This window comes from Corylus avellana, chromosome ca1, assembly GCF_901000735.1.
Source record: "Corylus avellana chromosome ca1, CavTom2PMs-1.0".
In the NCBI taxonomy this organism is placed as follows: Eukaryota; Viridiplantae; Streptophyta; class Magnoliopsida; order Fagales; family Betulaceae; genus Corylus; species Corylus avellana.
Window position 1 is genome coordinate 1,301,363 of NC_081541.1, and position 22,700 is coordinate 1,324,062.

A 22,700-nucleotide genomic window follows, 5' to 3' on the forward strand; every position below is an offset into this window, starting at 1 on the left:
AATTTTCAAGCTGCACTTACATTTTTCTTCATAAGATCATAATAAGATGGTCATTTATAATAAAGGTGGAAGCTCAACTACATGGCAGTTTCACATAGCACTAAATAAGCTGTGAAACTTAAGTGATGTAGTTTTCTTAAGTCCTCAATATTCTACATAATACCAACGTTCTTTTCATAATTGCTATGTACAAAATTTAGGTTCCATTTCAATTACCTAAACCCAAATCGAGGAAGTGACCTGGCTTTCCTCGATTTCCCTAGCCGTAACAGGAAAGCTAATACTTCAGATGGGTCACGCAAAGAGTAGGAAGCTCTTGTATCCTTTGGAATGGAAGATACAATGATTGGATATCCTTGTCCTCTACTTCGAATAACCTGCAAGAATTCGATATTAAAGACTGGACTATGATTTTATCAGACACTGAAGTACGTTAAGTTTTGAGACTGCTAAATCAGACAAAACTCTAAATAACGGAATTGGGATAGTGTGAAAAACCTTGAAAGCATCTTCATCAGTTCGATCATCCCCAATGTACAATGGGAGGACATGATCACCAGAGTTGCTAAACCCTAGAGTGTCAAGTAAGTACTCCAAGGCATGACCTTTGTTCCATTCTATAGATGGGCGTACTTCCAAAACCTGTATATGTGTAAATTTAATTATGAGATATTTGAGTATCAGAAAAGCTATGGAAAGCACGGGAAAATTCAAGAGTTAGGGTTTTTATCTTACCATTTTACCCTCAGTTAGGTGAAATTCTGGATAGTTTTCAACTACAGACTTAACCTTCTCTTCCAACATGCCATAATCCTGCATTGCAACAAATAATCCTTCTTTTGTGAATGCCCCCACTTTCCAAAGAAATTAAAAAAATAAATAAATAAAGAAAAATAAAAAACAGCAGATGCTCGATCTTCAACGAAATTATTTAGGTTTATACTTGGTAAATATATAAATAACTTATATATTCTTTTCAAATGATCGACAAATTAATATATTTCTCTCTCTCTCTCTCTCTCTCTCTATATATATATATATATATTCTTTTCAAACCATCTTACCTCTTCCCGGACCTGTCGAAAATGTACAGAGATGCAGAAACTGTTATCCTCTACCATGGCTCCTTGTATTTTCTTTGTTTTTTCCTCTAAGATTTTGAATATCTGTCAGGAACACAAGAAATTTCTTATATGAATGGCAAGGAAAAAAAGCTTTAATTAGGTACTTTTCTAACGAATTAGATAGAGACACGTTATTTGAAAATTTTAAATGACGAAATCTTTAAAATTTAATTTTGATAAAAAAAAAAAAAAAAAAAAAAAAGAGAGCTTGTCGCATCTTGAAATGGAGAAGATAAAAGAAAGTACATAAGGATAAATGAAAGTTAGCTAACCTCTTGAATTGCAGGCAAGAATTTCTTAGCAGGTTGAAAGAGAACTCCACTCTCCTACAAAGATTGAAATTTCATGTTATTATATCATAAATTTTTCCACCATTTCACTTTAAAAATCTAAAAATCTAAAAAAAAAAAAAAAAAAAACTGAATATTTTGAAGGGCTTATAATTACATGAATTGACAGCTCCAAACATTCCTTTTCCCCTAATAGTGTTACCAGCTTCGGAACCCATTTAGGCATTTACTTTTTACAATCATGAAATATGTAGAAAAAAGTAAAAAAGACAAACCTTCTTATCAAGCGCTACGGTTTGGCGTTTGCCATCATTGTACTTGAGTGGCCTTGCTGGGACCATTATGTCCATCCCATGGCTCCCAGCATAATATACATTATGCAACTTTACAAAGTCTTTTACCTAAACGACGAGGAAAACGGCAATAGTTAGTACTTATAAGCCTTTGAGCTTTGAAGATTCGCTTAACATATATATATATTTTTTAAATATTAATTAAATAATTAAATTTATTAATGTTTTATCAACTTTTTAAAATAAGTCGTGATGTACGTAATTAACTCGTTATAACTTATTACCTTCTCTCTGCTCCTTCCACTAATAATGGCTGTCGGAAAATGTTTTGCAACTTCACGTACTGCTGCACGCATCTGTAATTAATAGCATAATGTGTGACTATATATATATATATATGCTTGTGTAGTTGTGTGTGTATATATAGATATAATTTGATGATGATTAGTACTGTTAGAATAATTAAAGAATATTCATGCGACTGCAATTTAATTACCTCATCAGACATGAAGGCACGATCAGGGTCATCAACAATAGGTGAGAGTGTCCCGTCGTAGTCTAAAAACACAGCAATCGTCTTCCTTTTTCCGGCTTTCATCATACGATCAAATGAGCCTAAAGCAGAAGGGTGTTCTGCCTATATTCATATACAAGAAACAATCATTTTTTTTTTAAAAAAAAAAAACGTGTATAAATAAATATATATGGTTGGAATATGGAGAAAAAAACTTACCACCCAGGAATTATAATTTGAATCAAGAGCTATAGGATCATTTGTGCAAGGACTTAGGTATGGTATTCTTGTGTTTGTGAAGCTATCTCCTTTGCCCTCCACGTCTTTTGTTGTTTTTGGAACAGATTGCTGTTTTTGTTTATAGGAAGGTGGTCTTTGGAATCCCATCGCCTGTTTGAATATTCAAAACTTTACTTGATCATTTGCTTATATTCAAAAAAAAAAAAAAAGAAGTCTAAAAGGGAAACATTAATAGGCCAAGATGTTTTTTGTGCCTATCAAGCCAGTCAAAAGGCGGTGGGTGTTAATGTCAGTGCCAAACTAATAAATAAACCCGTAAGCCTTGGGTTTAGCATCATCTGATTGGATTTCGGCCTAATTAAATGCCTAACCAAACAGCCCAGAATGATTTTGATAGCTAAATACCTGATTAATCCAAGAAAACGCTGGCTCAGCTAGCCACTCTTGTAACTTTCAATTCTTCTAAACTATTGTATATACCTGCATGCAGTAGTATTCCTGCAATAAAACCAATATTTTTAATACGTAAATTAATTTCCAAGGTTAAAGAAAAGCACCAGCTTAAATGGAAGACCAAGAACGAGAACAAAACAAAAAAAAAAACAATACTGGATGGAGTTTGCTATTCTGATGATCAGTCATAAGCTTAGGGCATGCAGCTCAGATGGCCCAATAATCTTCATATCATCATAAGAGAACCTTATCCATGACCCACATGATAAAACTCAAGGCATGCTCTTTTATAGACATCCTTCTTCATGTAAATAAATCTTGTGGACCCCACAATAGGAGGAAGTGGCACGCATAAGTATATATCCCATAAGTCTAATTAGAGATGGCAATTCGTGTTTGCATATTGGGTTCGGATAGTATGGAGACATAAATATAGGACTATATAAGTAAATTCTAATCTGACTTATTTAATTAAACTCATTAGATTTCTCGACCATAACCTGTTCATTTATACTGAATTTATGTCGAATTTGTTAGTCATGTCAAAAATTGACAGCTCTACGTGTTGTAATTTGAAGTTGATGCTTATATATGCTGTCGTGGTTTTTTGTTTTGTTCTTGATGTGTGATTTTCTGGCATTAATGATATGCTATTGAAGGTAATGAACATTAAAAAAAAGGGGTAGGCGTGCATCAAGGAGAATATGTAGTTATAGTTGATAACAATTAATGAACACTGAAAAATCTCAATCCAATGAGAGTGACTTCTATACCGAGGTGGCACAAAGGGGTGGCCACTCAATAAGTGACACCTCAATATATTAGAATAAACTTAAATTTAAAGAAAAAACACTAACACACTAGATTATACCAAATATAAAAAAATAAAAAAATAAATAACAATAATAATAATTAAAAAACTAATTAATTTTTTTTTTTAAAAAAAAAAGAAATACAAAAATTGAAGGGGTGGCCAATCAGCCACCCCAAGTGGGGATGGGGTGGCTCGCCGGCCACCCCTGATGGGCTTGGGTGGCCCACGCGGCCACTCCAAGTAGATCTAGAGTGGGCGACAAGCCCTCCCATGGGCTGGGGTGGCCCGCACGGCCACCCCAAGCAGATTTGGGGTGGCTCGCTGGCCTAGCTAGGGGTGGCCCGCACGGCGACTTCATGGCCTGGGGTGGCTGGCCGGCCACCCCAGATGGGCTAGCCGCCACCCTCACCCCTCCTACACATTCTTAAAAAAAAAAAACAAAAAAAAACAAAATTGAAGAAACTTGATATAATCAGGTGTTTTGGGCTTATATTTCTAGTATACTCTATATGCTGAGGTGTCAAATCCTTGTTGGTGGGCACAAAGAGGTGGCTTTGTGCCACACCCATATAGAAGTTATGCTCCAATTGAATTCCACACTTGCATCATAGGAGCCGAACCCATCATCCTTAATTAAAAATAAAAAATAAAAAAAATCATGAATTAACAATTCTTGAATAGAATATGTGCTAATCTTCTCTTAAGATTTTCTCTCTCTCTCTCAAGGCTAGGAAAGTCTTCAACCTAATATTAATTCAAAGGAGGTCGGTGGTATTACATTACACGTGTAGATGTAAGAGATAATTTTAGAATAATTCACTAGCTTTCATGTGTATTAGTTTAACATATATGTTATTATTAATTAATTACAATTTGCAAGAAAAAAGATCAGGTCCTTTTTTCACCAACTCAGACTAAACTATCTTCTTAAGCCCACTTTCAAGTGTTCTCTAGTGAAACAAAAGTGACATGTGTTTTAACTTTTAAGTAGTTTTAGTGGGCTTTCTTAGGATCACATAATTTAAGAAAAGTCGTTTTCCCAATATATTACATTTTTCTCACATATAAACACTAAAAAAAAGGCAAGGGAAATTATTTTTCACTTTGTGTACGAGTAATGTTATTTAATAGACTGTTCTATAACTGTTATATAATGACCTAACAGTGAAAATCAACTATTGAATCAATACTTTTTAACGCTTTGTCATTTCAGTTGTATGATAGTCATATATCAATTTGCTAAATAGCATTATAATTTTCAAATAAAAAAGATTTGATTACTTATAAAAGTTTTTGTCCTACTAGGGGGTTTCAATCAGGCTGATTCAGATGACAGTGACCTGAGAAACGGTCGATGATGTTGTCTCCACTCTAACTACCATCTTTTCCTTAATCCAACTCTTCCTGCCAACTGAATTAGGATTTATTGCATTCTATAATCATAGCATAATCTCTCTCTATCTCTCTCACTATCATTTTCACCTGACTATTTAAAGGCCACTACTAAAGAGATCAAATTTTAAATTGCTAGTGGAGATTCATTAGAATAACAGTAAGAACATTATCAAATATGGACCAGGCGTGCATTTTCATTGTTAACAGTAGAGGAGGAACACAACAAAGTAGGGAAAAATAAAGTTCAACTTTACAAAATCATGCGCGAATATGTTGAGGAATCTAAGGTTTTCTAGTTTTGTGAAAGGATCAATCTGGCCTGATCAATATGTTGCAGAATTCTGCATAGGATTTGGGGAGTTACTGGTTTTCTTCAGAAAAACAAAAGAGAATGTTATTGTTCCTTGTTTGATTAGCCAAGATTTCATATAAAAAAAAGGGGCCAATTAACTTTTGATATTAAAAAAATCAAAAAAATCAAAAGTTTATGCTAGCTAGCTAGTAATAATAACAACGTATACAAGAGTGCTACGCTACTGCAACTTTTCATATGGAAAGCAAATTAAGTTCTTTGATTTTCAAGAAAAGTTGTCCTCAAGATTAACACGATATAAATATAATGCATGTGTTTAACAAGCTTAAACATGGAAATGATTTTCATTGAGAAAAATTCATCGTTCCTCATCAGTAAATAAGGACAAAATTTGTTCGCAGGAAAAAATAACAACAACATTAACACTTGTTAATGAAATTTAGAAGGTGACAGAATTTTCATGTCACAAAACCTAAATATTACCTCAAAATTATCCAATCATTTTTATTATGAAAATAGATGGAGTGCATGCATCAAACAAAGGTCACATGTTGATGTACTAATTTAAGAATAAAAAAACAAAACCAAAAACAAAACAAAACAAAGGCTGGGTTGCATGTGAAAGAACCACTTGTATTTTTCTTCACATATGGGAAGATCTGAAAGTCAAATAGCAATGAACTTAACTACATGTTTGAAAAAATAAATTCACCATAAAAGAGTTCTTACTTTTCTCATATATTGTCCCTATATATATATATAGAGAGAGAGAGAGAGAGAGAGAGAGAGATTGATGCTATACAAAATACCTTTTTTATTTTTTATTTTTTTATCCTTAAAAAATGAACAAGAATCATCTTCTAAGGGATAAAATTCTATGAGGGCTGTTAAGTGTCCCAAAATCCTTCCCAAATGATGTGGAAAGCACTATTTGGAAAAGGAGTAGGAGACAAAGAAGAGAGAATGAGAATTTTTTAAGGAAAAAAATGCTTGCCATATCATTTTAGAAGCATTTTGAAAAGAATCCCTTGAAATGTCTACCATTATCCAAATTCGATTACATCCATGTCCTATCATATCCATATTTTTAAAAAATCTAAAGGTGAATTTAAACAAGAGATGAATGAGTATATTAAACATGCATACTTGTGTTTGCTTGTAAAGACAAAAAAAGAAAAAGGAAAAAAAACAACTTATGTTTAGATCATCTCTATTTCAATCTATTATTCGAATATATTGTCACGTCATTTAAATTTTTTTAAAATAACATAGTATTATGTACACAGTTAAATACAATACAATAAAATGAAATCTTAACTATGAAATGAATGCTCTCCATTTTAAGTGAAATAGATTAGATCATATTGATGTGTTTATTCATGTATATAAAGGACAATTTAGGGTTAACAATATTTAAATACCATATTTTTTGCAATGTCTACCCCAATTTATTATTGGGGTTGCTATGTCTGTCTTCCGCAATTCACAAATGACAAAAATACAGTCTAAAAGATTTTATTTTATTTAAAAATGACCTACTTTACAAATGACATTTTTGTCATTTTATTGGTGGATTAGAGAGACATTTCAAAAAGTGAAACATTGCAAAAAGATGTACGTGTTTCCCCTTTAACTTTATTTATGGCCTCTTTCACCATCTGTCACTTGTAACTTCTTTAATGGTCCCAAAAGTGTCGAGAAGGAAAAGACAGAATGGTAACACAGATGGGATATAAAGTGTCAACAAATTCTAAGAGACACAATAACTAGTGGGCTACTTTCATTTCTTTATATGCCAAAATATCAAACTCCTATTGGTGTCAAGCAGCTTTCGACACCGACGGACTCAATAACAATATCGATTCAAACAAGTTCCACTTGCAAAACAAAGCCAAAACTCTTGGTTAAAAAGCAAGAGGTTATTGCATTTATGCTTCCAAAATTAGGGCCGGCTCTGTAAATTTCCAGATTTAAAGGCAAAAAGTGTAAAAAGAGTCTTTTTATTATATTTATATATTAATTGAATAATTTTTATTTTAAAGAAACCATTCTTTTTTAACTTTTGAAAAACTTCTTTGTATGTAAAAAATCAACTATAACAAGTATATTGTCTTATATATGCAAGTGGTACATGAATTTGGAAATAGAATCTAGTCTATTTATATAATTTAATACCTCAAATTGACTGCCTTCTTCTATTTGTAAAACTTATTAATTTTAAAAATTAAAATTAAAGTTATTTCGTTAGAAGCTTTTAATTAAACGACCGCCTAAATCGCCAAATGAAAGAGCCTGTCATGTCGGCAATGGACAATGCCATGACAGAAAGAATCCCAGGAAAGCCCACAAATGACACGTATCCGAGATACACGTGTATCCTACGAAGCCACAAAGTGTCCTGTCTTTCCTAGAATAAAAAAATAAAAAGAAAAAAAAGTAACCTTGACTTTGAAACCAAGGCCCAAGCCCCTAGGGGTGTGAACAGATAAAAATAGGTGTGTATTAAAAGAAAAGATTTAATTATGAGACAAAAAGGTGGAAAAGACACCGCACGTGTCAGTTGAGTACATGGGTGATAGTTGATACACAGAAGCTTTTGGGTTTGGTAAGGTGGACACGTCTAGGACTGTTTTAGTAATGGGAAAAAAAGTCCCCTGGAACCAGGCACGAAGCAAAGGGACGAAGTGTCGGTTAAAAGTTAAAACAAACCACTTGGAAGTCAAGTAAAATATTCTTAGAAAACTTTGACAGATTATTTAAATTACAAAAACTAATATATAATAATACGTTTATGGAAGTATTAATTACCATACAAATTAATAATTTGAAAGCGTGACCAACGCATATATTATTGACGGTTACCTTTTGTATTAATTTAAGCTAATCTCTCATGTTCTCACCTAATTATTATGACATGGTAGTGACTATGGACCAAGCAAAAGTCTCTTATTCCTTGATATCAATATCTTTAATAAATGCGTGTGAAAAGGATATGTTTCTTGGACTACTACTACTTGTTTAATTAGTTCCAATAATAATTTTGTCGCCGGTTTTGGATCCGTTGATTTAGATTTTATAATATTCTAAATAGAAAACTATGATAGTGTTATCAATTAATCACGAAAAAATATGGCAATAAATCATAATACTAACAATTTATTTTTACAAATTTTCTTTATGAATAATAATTTTTATTATTTATCTTTTTCAATTAACAATATTCCGCTGTCCCCAAACAACTTCCCAACCGTAATCGGTAATACTACTCCCGATATGCTTTGACCGTTTTTTACAGGTACTAGTCTTGTCGTGGAAAGTGACCTTTGGTGGGTCCCTTGTGTTTTGGTGGACTCCGGAATCTGAATCGTACAAGTGGCACCTTCTACACGTGCCAACTTATTGGTCGTCGATGGACAACGCCAGATCCCTAAAACTATGAGCTAGATTGGCGCGTATGTTGGGTCAACTGGTCCGTTTGGCCCAGTCAACTTGTAGGACCTAATAGAAACACGTGTACGGTCCTTCACCAAACCCCAGTAAGGCAGTAACCGAAGGACTATTCCATACACGAGTGGCGAAGAGAGCAAAAAGCGCGTGGACAGAACAACCTTGTCCATAGCTTCCACGACAACCTTAGGGTAAATGAGGATCCGTTCACGCGCTGAGTCTAGCGTGAGGAAAAGACAAATCGCAAACGGAATTCCAACCGCTTTTCGCGTCTTAGTTGGCAATTTTTTTTTTTTTGTTTATTTTTCGGCTCTCGTATAAAAGCCGAAAAATCAAAATGAAAAAGAAAATTACGGAAAATAAAATCTAAAAAAGAAAAAGCTTGATGGCATATTAGGAAGAGAGACGTGAATGGAAAGGACTTGCCCACCGATTTAGTAGATTTTATACATAGCCAGCCTACTAATTGCTCAGTATTTAATTATAACCTTTTTAAATGTTCCAAGATTGGTCAAAAAGACGTGCATGAATGTTCCTGAAACTGTTGTTAAAATACTCTTAAAACACACACAAATAATTTTTTATTTTTATTTTTATGTTAGATCAGAACATTATTTTAAATAAAAAATGAAAAAAATACTCGCAAAACATGTTAACAAACAAACAGAATGCATGCTAAATCACAAAAATAATGGGTAATAATTAATTATAATATCATTACAACCAGAATCTATGTCCAAAAGCCAGAGAACAAAAGATTAAGATGAAAAGTAAGAGAACAAAAGATTGAAAAGAAAACGAAAGCGAAAGTGAAAGAAACTCACCAAATTTCATGCAAGTTGATGTGAATTCTTGGTTGCTTTGCCCGGGTGCTTGAGAGAAGGAGAAAATGATCAGCAAAGTTGGGAGAGAAGGAGAGGGTTTTGTGTGCGAGGAAAGAGTTTCTGGAGATGGAGAGAGGGAGATCATGGGAGAGAGGGAGGTGTTGATGGGGGGTTTTATTTATAGAGGGAATTAAGGAAGAGAGGGGTTTAGGAATATTAGAATTGTCAGGGCAGGTGCCATTTGTGTATAGACATGGACCCATTGCATCAGGACTTCCTCAAAAGTTATTTACCCCATTTGTAATTTGCTGTATATTAAACTGAAAGGACTAAAATAGGTCGATTTGCATGGTTGTGTAATATGGTAATGTGTCCTTCTAGTATAAATTGGTTTTAAAAATTATTGTAATTTTTCTTATTTTTACATCACTTAATAATTGCCCACTATATCAATATTACTGGTAAATTTCAGAAATATAATTTTTTTTTTTAATATCTTATAATAATGAAATACTTTCATTAAATAAGATGAGTCGTCATACATACCTAATATTCTTGTTGAGTATTTTTCTTCTATTTTGATTGAGAAAGATTTTTTTTTTTTTTAATAAATTTTTTTAGCTTAAACAATCTTAAGCTGAAAAACATGGTAGCCTGGTCAACCAAACATGGTTAATTTTGAGACAAAATAAGTAGTATTTAATTAATTTTAAAGATTTTTTCGAAATAGAAAAATTCAAAGCAAACAACTGATAAAATTAGCTTGTCATTGAAAGACAAATCTACGGTCAAAGTGGTTGAAAGTTTCCATTCGTTCTTTGTAGACAAGTGTATTTTAGAACAATAGGGTGGCAGTGTCCTTGATACTCTCTATATATATTCTATGACTTTAATATTGCTCAGACTTTTTTTTTTCCCTATAAATCTCTATTAAATAAATGCGTAGAAACTGTGGATTTGCAAATGTCTTTCCTTAATTTTCAGCTAAACAAAAAGTTTTAAGAGATGCTATACCTTGTGCGGACATGTTAAAAAAAAAAATACTATACCTCCATCTCCCATTCATCTTCCATTGACCCGTTTTTTAAAATTATCATTGGATATGTAAAACTTTCGTGTGCGTCTTATAGATTTAAAAATGAATTTGAAACAAATAAAATGGAAATGGATGAGAGATGGAAAAATAACATTTATCTATTTTATATGACCTAACAATATATTTGTCATATGGCAATATATACTGTATTAAAATTGGAAAAATGTTTGGTTTTATTATTCTACAAATTCTTGTCCATCTCTGTACAAGAGATGTGTAAATGAGGCATGATATATATCATTCTCCATTCAATCTCTCAACCATTCCTTTTGAAAATCTAATATTGGATTCACTCATCCACTTTACTGAGATGGGTGAAAGATGAGATAAAAAATTATTTTTATGTGAAAATACACCATTGATTCCTTGAATATGTTGAACCCACATCTGGGTCTAGGAGATTCAATTGTGGATTTAAAAAAACAAAAAAACAAAAGACAAATGGACAAGAGAGGTGTAGGAAAATAACATCAAACACATCTCTTAAATTTGTGAAATCTAATATAAATCATAAAATAGATCCGAGACATGCTACATATCATTCTTTCAACTGTCTCTTTTTACAAATCTAATAAATCTACCATTGAATTTGTAAACTCATGTAGACCCCACAAAAACTTAATAATAAATTCACTCATTCGTTATACGAAAATGGTTGAGAGAATAATTTTTATCATTTCTCAAATAGATTCTCTCAATTTACTTGAAGAGACATGTTACTCTTCCATCAAATAGATTCTCTCAATTTACTTTGTTGAGACATGTTACTCTTCCATCAAATAAATTTTCTCAATTTACTTGATGAGACATGTTACTCTTCCATCAAATAAATTTTCTCAATTTACTTGATGAGACATGTTACTCTTCCATCAAATAGATTCTCTCGATTTACTTTGTTGAGACATGTTACTCTTCCATCAAATAAATTTTCTCAATTTACTTGATGAGACATGTTACTCTTCCATCAAATAGATTCTCTCAATTTACTTGAAGAGACATGTTACTTTTCCATCTGCCACTCTTTCATCTTCCATTTATCTCTTTTTCAAATTTACCACAACAAATCTAATGATGAAGTTGAACAAAATATGAGAAAATAACCTTCTCAAAATGTAATAACACCAAAACCATGCCGGAGATATTCAGAAAAAAAAAAAAGAAAAAAAAAGAAGCAAATCCATACCATATCTACCTACATAATTAAGCTTCAGCCAGCTAAACTTAACTTTCTTAAAAACAAAATTCAATCGTCACTGCAAAATCATTGCACAAACATTATGTATAGTACTCCAAGATTTGTCACTTACTATGCTTGCTCACTTATTATTCGTCGAGAATGACAAGAACCAAATAAGATAACAAGCTACAGGGTAGCTAGTAGCCTATAGTAGGTAAGGAAATATAGCCTCATGGCTCACTGCATCCCCCGACAATTAGGTATGGAGCAACTGACCCAATGCAAGCAGCCCTATATGTATCGCATAGGAGGGACATGGCCTATAATTTTTTTGTCCGAATTTAAAAATGTTAGAAGAGGGTCGTAGCACCTTAGGTAACCTGAGGTGCAGTGCTCACCTGTTTGAGATATTCATGCCCCCACACTAGATCTTCCTTTATCATTTTTCAACCCGAATTTCGTAAAAATTCAAATAATTAAATAAATATAAGGCTGTCTTAGAGGAAGCAAAGATGTATTTGTCATAACAAACAATGCAGAAGAATCCTTAATTTGGCCTCGTTCTAGAAGGAGAGAAAGGCTCTGCCGGGGTGACAAAAGGAAAAGAAAAAAAGGCTCCCCTGCCCTTTGAATTCCTTGAATTTGAAACCCCTTAATTTGAAACCCCCCCTCCCAGAAGGCATTAGACATGAAGCTTCCTTAAGACTTTTATAATATTTTGCATGGTCTTTGGTGTCATAAGCATATGCACTCAATAAATACGCAAACTGCTCCTGATTAATATTCTTTTGACTCATGACCTCTTTTGCATGAATGTCTTTGGCGAAGTTACGTGGTAATTTACTACAAAAACGCGTCCAAAAAAAATATAATAATTAATTATAAAAATACACGACCCCATGAAAGCTGACATTAAAGACTATGAACCAGAATTTGTCTAAAGGAATCAAAAAGAAATTTATTGCAAAAGTAATTCCCAACCACAAGTTTGTCTGAGAATCACGACTCACAAAAAACTTAATATATTTTCTCTTTTGTTGGTCTCTAATGGATCTTGAACCTGACACGCACATCCCCTTTTACTCTATTCTCATTAGAAGGAGATGCCGAGGTAGATTACTTCTTCATCTCATTTTTTTTTAGCTGTATTTGGCTAAAAAAAATTTGTTAGTTGTTACAGTGCTCAATAAATGTAGGTGTTAAGGAGCGAAACAAATGAACCCAGAAAATTTTTTAAATTGATGTGGCAAACCGTGAGTGATAGACAAAAGAGAGAGAATTGCATTTTTTTAATTTAAAAACTCTTGTCACATCAATTTGAAAATTATTTTGGGTTCATTTATTTGGCTCCCTATCACTTCTCATAAATATAACAACAAAATAGTTTTTAATCTTTAACATTATTTCTCCTCTCAATAAAAAATAGGAAAAGAAGAAGAAAAAAAAAATTCATTGAAAAACAATATTTAAATGAAATAGTAAAAGTGAATTACTAAAATAGATAGAAATGTAAATGCTTTAACAAAAAAAAAAAAAAAAAATTGGTAACTAAAAGGAAAAAATATAAATTTTTTTAACTACAATTAAAAATATATTTAATTAATCAGAAGCCTTTTCTGTCTATAAAAAAGAGATTCCATTAGGACAAACTGATCAAGACGACCAAGAAAATTACTAAGACAAATTGTCACTGTAGATGTGGAATCTAGACCAAAGAAAAGTATCATTAAATTATAAGGACTACTCGTCATAGAAAAAACACCTACACCTAAGGTTAATGGTGGTAGTGACTGGTACAGTGCAATTGTGTTGTTTTAGAGTAAAATAATAGGAAAGTCGGTCACCTCCATTGAATGCACCCTTTTTCTCACATCTTAAGAGTTATTTTCGTCACTGACCAACAAAAAGCAGAATATATATTCTTATCTCGTCAGCTCCGTTACAAGGAGGGGGCTGCATATTGTCTTTCTCGTGGAATCAACTTTTTTCTAAGAAACTTGCTACAATCTGCGACAAGTCTTCAGGGTCGGTGCTGAAAAAGCGACTCCACATGCCCTTTCGCAATGTGACAGATCGATCTTCATTTCTTCGGTATCTATTTATTATAAATATTATTAGATTATGGGCTGGAAAGCCCATTGGGCCCAATATATCAAGCCCATCTAATCGAAGGTCAACCCATTAATCCGAGAGTATGCATATGCATGTGCATAGTAGGGCACCAATTCCCAAACCATTATCATATTGCATGGCCACGTAGCTGCCACCTGGGTCACTATTTATTATTAAACTGTGTCCCATAATTTCAAGGATTTTTTTTTTTTTTTTAATTATTAATTTTCTATTCAAAGCAGGAGAGGGGAAGATAATTTTAAGGATAAGTCGTGCTTTAATTAGGATAAACGTAGGATGATTATACCTGAGAGATGGGTTGTGGTACAGAAACTGACCGAAAGTGATAAAGCGGACTTTTGCCATTTGGTCTCTTTTCAAAACTCTGTACAAAAGCAATTTATTACTTTATTTTTTTAAAAATATTTTGTTGACTTAAGCATTGAAGTTATCTTTAGTCAATAACCTCTACTGGCTCCATTGCTTATTCTTTTTTCTCTTATGATTAAAGGTTAGTAAAAGCTAATCAGGAAATTCCCCAATTCATGGGCCGACCCCAACATTGAAGGACTAGGTTCCCACAACCCAAATATAGGATACGATGAGCAAGAGTGCCTGAAGCAAATCCAAAGATTCTCAAAAGTTACTATACAGAACCTAGCAATCTCTTTTTCTTTTTTTCATTTTAAGTCTAATATTATATTAAATATCGACAAAACTGTAAAACTCAGCCACTTCGCTCACAGTTGAATATAAGAACAGCTATTGATCAAAAGTTCAAAACAGGTCTGTTGCAGGGTACAAACTTGACAAGTGAAACCAGCAAAATGGATCAATCAGGTAAAAAAAATCAACTCTCATAGATCTCACACAAACATTATATATATAGATAAACTACAAAACAAAATCCAGAAGGGTGGGAAGCCCCTTCGGCTCATGAAATGAATGCCCAAGAACTCTGTACCTTCATCTGCTAAACTATCTTTAGCTTGCAGAAAAAGTCCTGATGTTGGTATTCAGTATGGTCATGCATGAGCTTTCATATAAAATTCAACTGTCACAGTATAGTACAGCAAAAGAAACCCAAAAACTATGGATCAGTTTCGATCCATAAATTGCCAAAGAAGCAATTTCTACAATTGGAGTCAGGCTTACAAAATAAAAACCTCAAAAGGGTGTATTTGGAGATATCCAAATCCTAATTCTTAAGCCTTTTCAGCATATCATTTACCCATCAGCTTCCTTGTCTACCCTGCCGTGCACCACTATCTGTCATCTTTGGTTTGTTTGCCATCATTTCCTATCATCTCTTCTTGGTTACCTGTTTCAGCATTTCCTACCATTTCATCTACATTTACTTTTGGGGTACTCTGCAACATCTCTTCCTCGACTCTTCCACAGTTCTTCAATGTAGGATCCTCCTCATTAGCTTCCGTCATAACCTGAAGGAGTTCCAAAGAGGTAGCTGCTGGATCCAACTCTCGACAACCCTTTGGAGCGTTATGAGCTTCTTGGCCTGTAAGCAAGTAATTTGGGACGTGATGAGAGAAGCGAAACATTTCTTCTTTTGGAATCCTCCTGACCTCCTTGTGGTCCATGTGCTTCTGAAACACTGTCCTGAAACCAGCAACCTTAAGAAGGGGAACAACAGACACACCTTGTTCCACGTTAAAGTCATCAAGCACTTCCACCATGTCATATTTATGTATCACGTCATTTGGCGTATGCTCATTCCAATCTGGGGACCAGTTTCTGTAAAGAGCCCAAACTTCTCCCTTTCTAGGATATATGCAAATGACCCCTCGAGTGCCTTTCGTCCATGTAACCTTGTGGGAGAAAGAATTTAATGTTCCAGTAGTTTCCTGTTTACCAATCCTGAAATCCCCACAAGTTTTGGCAAAACCTGAACCAATCCAGTCTATTGGGCCCAATTCGCGGTTGCTTCTGGAGTTAAGCCAACTGATCCGCATCTTAAATGGCTTCAAAGAGATCACCTTGTGAACTCGTGCATAGTATCGAGGCATACCATCATCAGCATCATACGCAGCCCAGACCTGGTCATCCCCAAAGGAACCTTCAGTTCTGTCCATGTCAAAATTGTGAAAATCAGAATCTGGAACATTGATTGACATTGGTGCAACAGCCTCCAGATCAGTACCATCAGCTTCCTGATTTGTAACATCTGACTCACCATCCTTATGCAGATCACATTTGTCACCGTTCACCACACTCTGTTGTTTCTTAGTCTCTTTGCCTTTCAACTTCACTTTCTCTTTGTTCACGGTATTTGCTTTAGTTAATGAACTCCATTCTTTAAGTTTCTTGCGAACTTCAAGCTGAGCCTTCTCCACTAGCATATTTCTTATTTCAAATAATGACAACTCTCTCTCACTGTTGGACTTATTATACGCACCAGATAAACCATAGGTCCTTTCTGTTTCGAAATAGCCCTTTGTTACTTCTCCATTTCCTGCCGTCATGTGATTTGCCACATGGCCTCCAAAACTGTTCAAACCATTATCATCTGGTTTTCTCTTCTTCAAGGGCATCTCTCCTTTACGGCCTGACTGTGCTTCCTCACGCTCTCTCTTCACTTTCTCACTAGCATGCTGAACCACAGTAGCAGCTTGAGCAGCAGCAGAAGCTGACGAAACCGTACAACCAAAATCAGCCGCTCTGGAGAAAGTATTCCAGTGGATGTTTGTGTTATTGAATGAATTCAGACCTGCAGACCCCCCTAGTTCCGAATTTTGAGCATTTGAAAATTTTCTTGCAGCATTACATGGGCCACTACTTGCAGCAGAATGCCTTGAATTCTGATGCTGTTGGCGAGAAGACCAATTGGATGACTTAAAAATGTTCGGAGGTGGAGGCTTCTCTAAAGCCATAAAGGCCTCTTGACAATTAGGGCAAAGCAGAGTGTGATTCAAATAAACCCTGAGGTACTCATAATGCGTCTTGCATCGATTGCACACAGTCCAGAAAGTATCAGTTTTCACATGTGACGGAGGAGGAACTGAGGTGGGACCCACCCGAGTATTGCTATGAGTATTCCTTGCAGTTGAAGCAACATGACTAGTAACATTATGATAGCCATTTGCTCTGGGTGGCACAGATGGACCAACATTAGTCCGGGTTGGAACTTTCTGCTCAAATCCTTTCAAATTTCTCTTCTGGTTGTATGCTAATCTCTTAGCCTTATCTGATAACAAACCCCAGGCCTGAGAAACCAACTTAAATGCTCCTTCTGCACCTAAGCTCTTGTTTTTATCGGGATGAAGCATGAGAGCTAGCTTCCTGTATTGTTTCCTTACTGTCTCATCATCAGCCAAGGGACTTACACCAAGTACACCATACCAATCCACTTCCCCACTAATTTTATTTTCTGCGGAGATAAATATATCGAGTGTTGTTAACATTTGGGAGATGCCCTCAAGCCCAGGATACAAATTTTGAGCCTTCTGAGCAAATTTCTTCGCACCAGCATAATTTCTCTCTGTAAACTTCTTCTCAGCAATTTCTTTAGCCCTGACTGCCTCATCTCTATTGCACTCCATAGCACTTTTTTCCTCGGCTAGCTATACTACAATTAGCAACTTATAATCACAAGCATCAGATTCTACAACCTGATGCTCTTTGGCTTAGATAGTACATTCAATAGTATAAACCTGACCCAAAACAAAAGTAAAGAAAGTCAAGATTATGATATGATATTCAAAATTGGACATAAACATTAATTTTTGACCAATGTATATGAATCCCAACTTTTAAATCCTACCAAAAAGAACAATAGGATATATATTTCATTATTCGCTAAATGAACATTGAGTTCCATGAAATCCAATGGCTAGAATTAGCAAAAACCCTTACTATTTTGAACAGGATGATAAGCAAAACATTCTCCTAATTCTAGCAGATGATCTAGCAATACAAGTTAGAAATAATGCTTGCTCAAAAATATATTAAATGAAATTACAAAGTATGCCACAAACTCCACCACCCTTCCCTAGATGACAAATTTCTCTACGATTTCTAGACAGATTTTATTAGATCTTCAAATTTTAAAGGTGAAACTACGGTCTCAAGCGCAGTTTACTCGTTAGGGTAAGAATCTTATTGCTTCTGCAAAAGCAAAAAAGGAGGGGTGGTTTCAAGCCCATGCACTACACATAATTATAGCATCCTTCCGAATTTCCAAACCTTTTCAACAAAATATCTCAGCGTGTAATGCCATTTAAGGGTTCAAAAATGGCCGCCTGTCAATTACACGCACATGCACACAGACACACTTAGGATCCACAACTAAAAACTAACAGAATGCAAACTTCATATGCCTTCCAGCTTGTGGCATGGAAACATATGACAGAGAGAGATGTACATAAGTTTCACTTAAAAGATATGAGTAGCTTTGTCTCCCGGGGGTCTTTAGGTTGCAAAAGAGTATCTTTGTCATGTGATATCAATCATATAAACCTAGGATTCTCTTTGCCATCATAAAGTTTTAAGAAAAGTGATAACCTATTACCAACCAAGAAATACCAAAGATACTACATACAATAGTTTGTGGTGAATGTCAATCATTCATGAGCACACACATGAAGGTTGTAATTTGATGAAGACACCTCCAGCTCCCTAGATTCTAGACACTTAGACATTGTTATAGGTGTCAGGTGTACAATGTACGGAATATGTAAATTTTGTAGATGTCTTGGCATGAAAGGAACAGAAGCAGTAGTCTTATTTACAACAAAAAAGAAAAGAAAGCCACCAAAAATTCTGATCCATCAGCACCTAACAGTTAGACAAGCACTGCCATTTGAGACTCAGGAAAAAAAAAAACAAAAACAAAAACAAAAATCAAAAATCAAAAATCAAAAATCCTTTATTAATGTTCATAATGCTACCATGCTAATATCAGCAAATGGTTAGAATACCTAACATTATTTCATGATCTTGGACACCATTAATTAGGTGTAAGCCCCATAAATTTTTCTTACACAGGACATCCACTAATTTTGGCCAATAAGTCACCATTTCATAATCCTAAGTTTTGTTTCACTTACACGCATATCATTTCTTAATGCAATAAATCTAATGCAGTGCATACTGAAAAAAGCCAGTCCCGAAAACAGAAAGCTCAATCTTTCTTGTATTCCTGCAAGCACTTTCAACTCACCACAGCTAATTTGGGTCAGCTACTTAGATCCATTAACCACTGGTCCCTATCTAGGGCCATGTCTACAGTAACCTCCAACTCTCATGTTATTTGACTCTCTTTCGCCCTTTTTGCTTCTTGTAGGCCTACACTGTACATGTCCATCTCAAATCATGCTCCCTCGTTTTACTCTCAACTGGTGCCAACCTCATTTTCTCACAAATAGCTTCACTCATTATCCTATCTTTTCAAGATATGCCACAAATCCATCGTCTGCAACCTCATCTCCACATCAATAATTTTATAAAGTGTTGTTTTTTGCTTGCCTAACATTCTGAACGACAAAGCATAATTGGCCTTATGCCAATTCTATAAAATTTTCCCTTTGCCTTCATAAGTATCCTACAACTGTATCCACCCTATCCTAATTCCATGAGAAACGTCCTCTTTAATCTATCCCCATTTCAATGTATAATCAAACCAAGATACCAAAATTGGTCAAAATTTTATCTCTTGACCATACTACACACATTTTCAAAATAGCCTGAACACAACATCTCAAACACTACTCAGTTGTAGGTAAGCACCTTAGGCATATTAGCTTACCAGAGGGTATTACTAGAGAGCATGCAAGTATCATGAGTCTGAAGGTATTTGAGTATCAGCAGAAAACAACATCATAGCTTGTTTTGATATATCCATTCGCATAGTTTGATCCGAAATTTGTTTCAGAGCAATAGTTAACACTGATTTTTCATGATTCTATGCTCCAGAACCCACCTTAATACAACTGACCCTATAGCATCTACAATGTCCTTGAACGAAGATAATCTGATAATTCATCACTCATCAGTGATCACAACAGTCGAATTGACTACAACACCCAATCTTTGAAACAGCAAAACTTAAACTGATAACAATAACCCAAAAATTCAATACTACGAAGAAGAAGAAGAAAAAGACTAAATTAATTTATCCAGACATAAGCATTTTCACCATGCAACAAGTACACATGCATCACGAAGCTATCACTATTGGAATAACAATTTTCTTTTCTATTTCTTCACCAAATAAGGGTTGGATCAGAAATCTATTAAAAAGGTAAAGACTAGAAACCAGTGCATTACCCGTCCTATATACTCAATGGTCAACACCACAAAAATTTGAAGTTACGACAATAAGCCAAGAACCAATGAGAATTGTGTCAAACAACAACCAAAAATTCATTTACACAGAATTATAACCGCCACGCAACAATGCCCACAAAATGTAGCAAATCAAAAACCGACTTTTTCATTCACCGTTTCTTTTCCCACAAACCCTTCAAAATACTCCAATAACCACACTCCAAAAAGAAAAGAGAAAAAAAAAAAAAAAAAAGCATTAACGGTAAGGATTCACAAGCTGAATTCACCAACTTGGAAGACTCGAATTGTTAAATTGAGCAAAGTTGGCCATGGATCTACGAGTAGAGGAATCAGAGTAACGGTCAAATTTCAGTAACACCGTTTGAATTCTTATCATTCAGTACTTTCAGAATGAAACCCTAGATTCTTCATTTTTCCAAGATAGTATACATATTTGTCAGCAAAATTTGTTTTTTCCGTAGCAAAATTGAAAAACGGAGAATTTAGTAAATACCCATTTGGAGAAAGTCTCTGGCTTGAAGAAATTTGGAATCTGAGAAGACCATCACTATGCAGAGTCACCCATTTGTCAAGACCTCCTGAGAACATGAGGGGAATCTCATATGCCCAAACTTTAAAACACAATAATAATAATAACAATGAAAAAAAGTAAGTATGGGTTTGGTTAATATTTTACTTTTTTTTCCTCTTTTTTTTTTTTTTTTTTATTTTTTTTTTTTTAACCCCAATGCACTTTATTTTATATTTTGTTGAAACCTAAATGCTTAACTAGGGTTAAATTTCAACTCTTGGATTGAGTTTGCATTGTGCTAAAGTATTCATGGTTAATTTCTACCAATTAAAAAATAAAATGTTGCTGATAAATTATATGCCATCACACATTTTGTGGTATAAATACTCATGTAGGGCCATGAAGATAATTCCAGCTATGCCTTATTTTAAAAAATTGTGAGCTGGTTAATTTATTAATTTCCCATTTTGAATTTATATATAGTATGTATAATGTATCTAATTGTCAACCAACCTCATTGTGGAGCAAGGTTTGAGATTAAGATCTAGATCTCAAACAATTTGTGCTCAAATTGTTAAGAGTCCTCCATGGAGCCTCACTTGCTTGAGTAAAATTTGAGCTGCCTTTTCACTTACTTGGACAGGTCTATTCAATATAAGCTCTCCCCCACTTTGCTTCCAAATTATTGAAGATCCAAATTCTTAAAATTATCTAATGTTTGATTGAATAAACCAAAATAAGGAATCTATCTAATTAGCCATGACTAGCCTCAGATAGCCATGCAGGTTGGCCAATTGGAGCCCTTTAATTGTGATAATGTAATACAATTTTATTAAACTTTATCTTTGATTACAAGAAAGAAGACACTCTACACTCTTCACATCCATAACGTATTATAACTTTCAAAGTCATAGAGTTGACTGAAATCATATTATAGTATGCCGGAACGTTACTTAATTCAAAAGCTCAAGTTTATGCGTTTGGATCCAATTATAATATATTAACAATGCACGTTTGTTGTATTTTTCAATACGGGATTCAATTTTGTTATTCTATGTTAACACTTTACACATTTATGTTCAACAAATGTATCACTATAAAGTAAATGAAACTAGCTCGATTCTAATCTCATGTCATTATAACACTAACGATAAATATAATCATTGGAAAAATGTTTGGAGTATTACAATTTATGTACAAATTGATGTAGTAACTCATAATTGATGAAATAATTAAGAGTGTATGGTTGATATTTGACAAGTCAACTAAATTGACAAGTTATAATTTTTTGATTTGTAATTAACTTGGCAGGAATAGTGAGTAAGAGAATTTGTAGCAATCTTAGATTGCTATTCTAAAGTTCAAAAGAAAAAGGGTCATTCGTCTTCTTGAAATTCTTTTATGTTGTAAGATTATAAATGCACAGTTATACAAAAGAAGTTGATAACATCATCTTTATATTAGCAGAAAAAATATTTATTATATTTTACAAATTCTTTTTATGTTATCATCTTCATTATTCATAATAGATTGACAATAAAGGAAACCTTAATTAAAAAATAAAATAAAAAAATCAATGATAAATTGACAAATTCACGGCAACAAAAAATAATATAAAAGAAATAAAGAGCAATTGTCATATAGTAGACATTGCCATATGCTAGGTGGTCCGCCAATTAAACCTACCCATTTGAATAAAACAAGTAAATACAATTATTATTTTTAAATTCAGACCATTAAATTAATTTTTTTTTTTAAATATGTGATATATTTTTAATAGAATTAAGAGAGAAT

At 33.9% G+C, this 22,700-nt stretch overlaps 2 protein-coding genes across 3 annotated transcripts; both read right to left on the reverse strand.

The window, feature by feature from the left end:
• Nucleotides 1-65: 65 nt before the first annotated feature.
• LOC132164221 (probable trehalose-phosphate phosphatase 6) lies at nucleotides 66-9,838 on the reverse strand. Of its 2 annotated transcripts, none has more exons than XM_059574684.1 (11): nucleotides 9,708-9,838; nucleotides 2,867-2,959; nucleotides 2,441-2,611; nucleotides 2,204-2,344; nucleotides 1,992-2,063; nucleotides 1,690-1,815; nucleotides 1,397-1,450; nucleotides 1,065-1,166; nucleotides 736-813; nucleotides 499-642; nucleotides 66-377 (listed from the first exon to the last, which is right to left on the reverse strand). In XM_059574684.1, the coding sequence occupies exons 3-11, from the start codon at nucleotides 2,606-2,608 to the stop codon at nucleotides 213-215; spliced, it is 1,050 nt and encodes a 349-aa protein (XP_059430667.1). In that variant the 5' UTR covers nucleotides 2,609-2,611; nucleotides 2,867-2,959; nucleotides 9,708-9,838; the 3' UTR covers nucleotides 66-212. The 2 variants fall into 2 exon arrangements, with proteins under 2 accessions (XP_059430667.1, XP_059430675.1); XM_059574692.1 differs by lacking the exon at nucleotides 9,708-9,838 and adding an exon at nucleotides 3,071-3,160.
• A 5,095-nt stretch (nucleotides 9,839-14,933) lies between these two features.
• LOC132165433 (uncharacterized) lies at nucleotides 14,934-21,007 on the reverse strand. Its single transcript, XM_059575997.1, has 2 exons — nucleotides 20,889-21,007; nucleotides 14,934-17,760 (listed from the first exon to the last, which is right to left on the reverse strand). Exon 2 carries the CDS (start codon nucleotides 17,647-17,649, stop codon nucleotides 15,358-15,360), a length of 2,292 nt encoding a protein of 763 aa, XP_059431980.1. The 5' UTR covers nucleotides 17,650-17,760; nucleotides 20,889-21,007; the 3' UTR covers nucleotides 14,934-15,357.
• Between the last annotated feature and the right edge of the window lie 1,693 nt (nucleotides 21,008-22,700).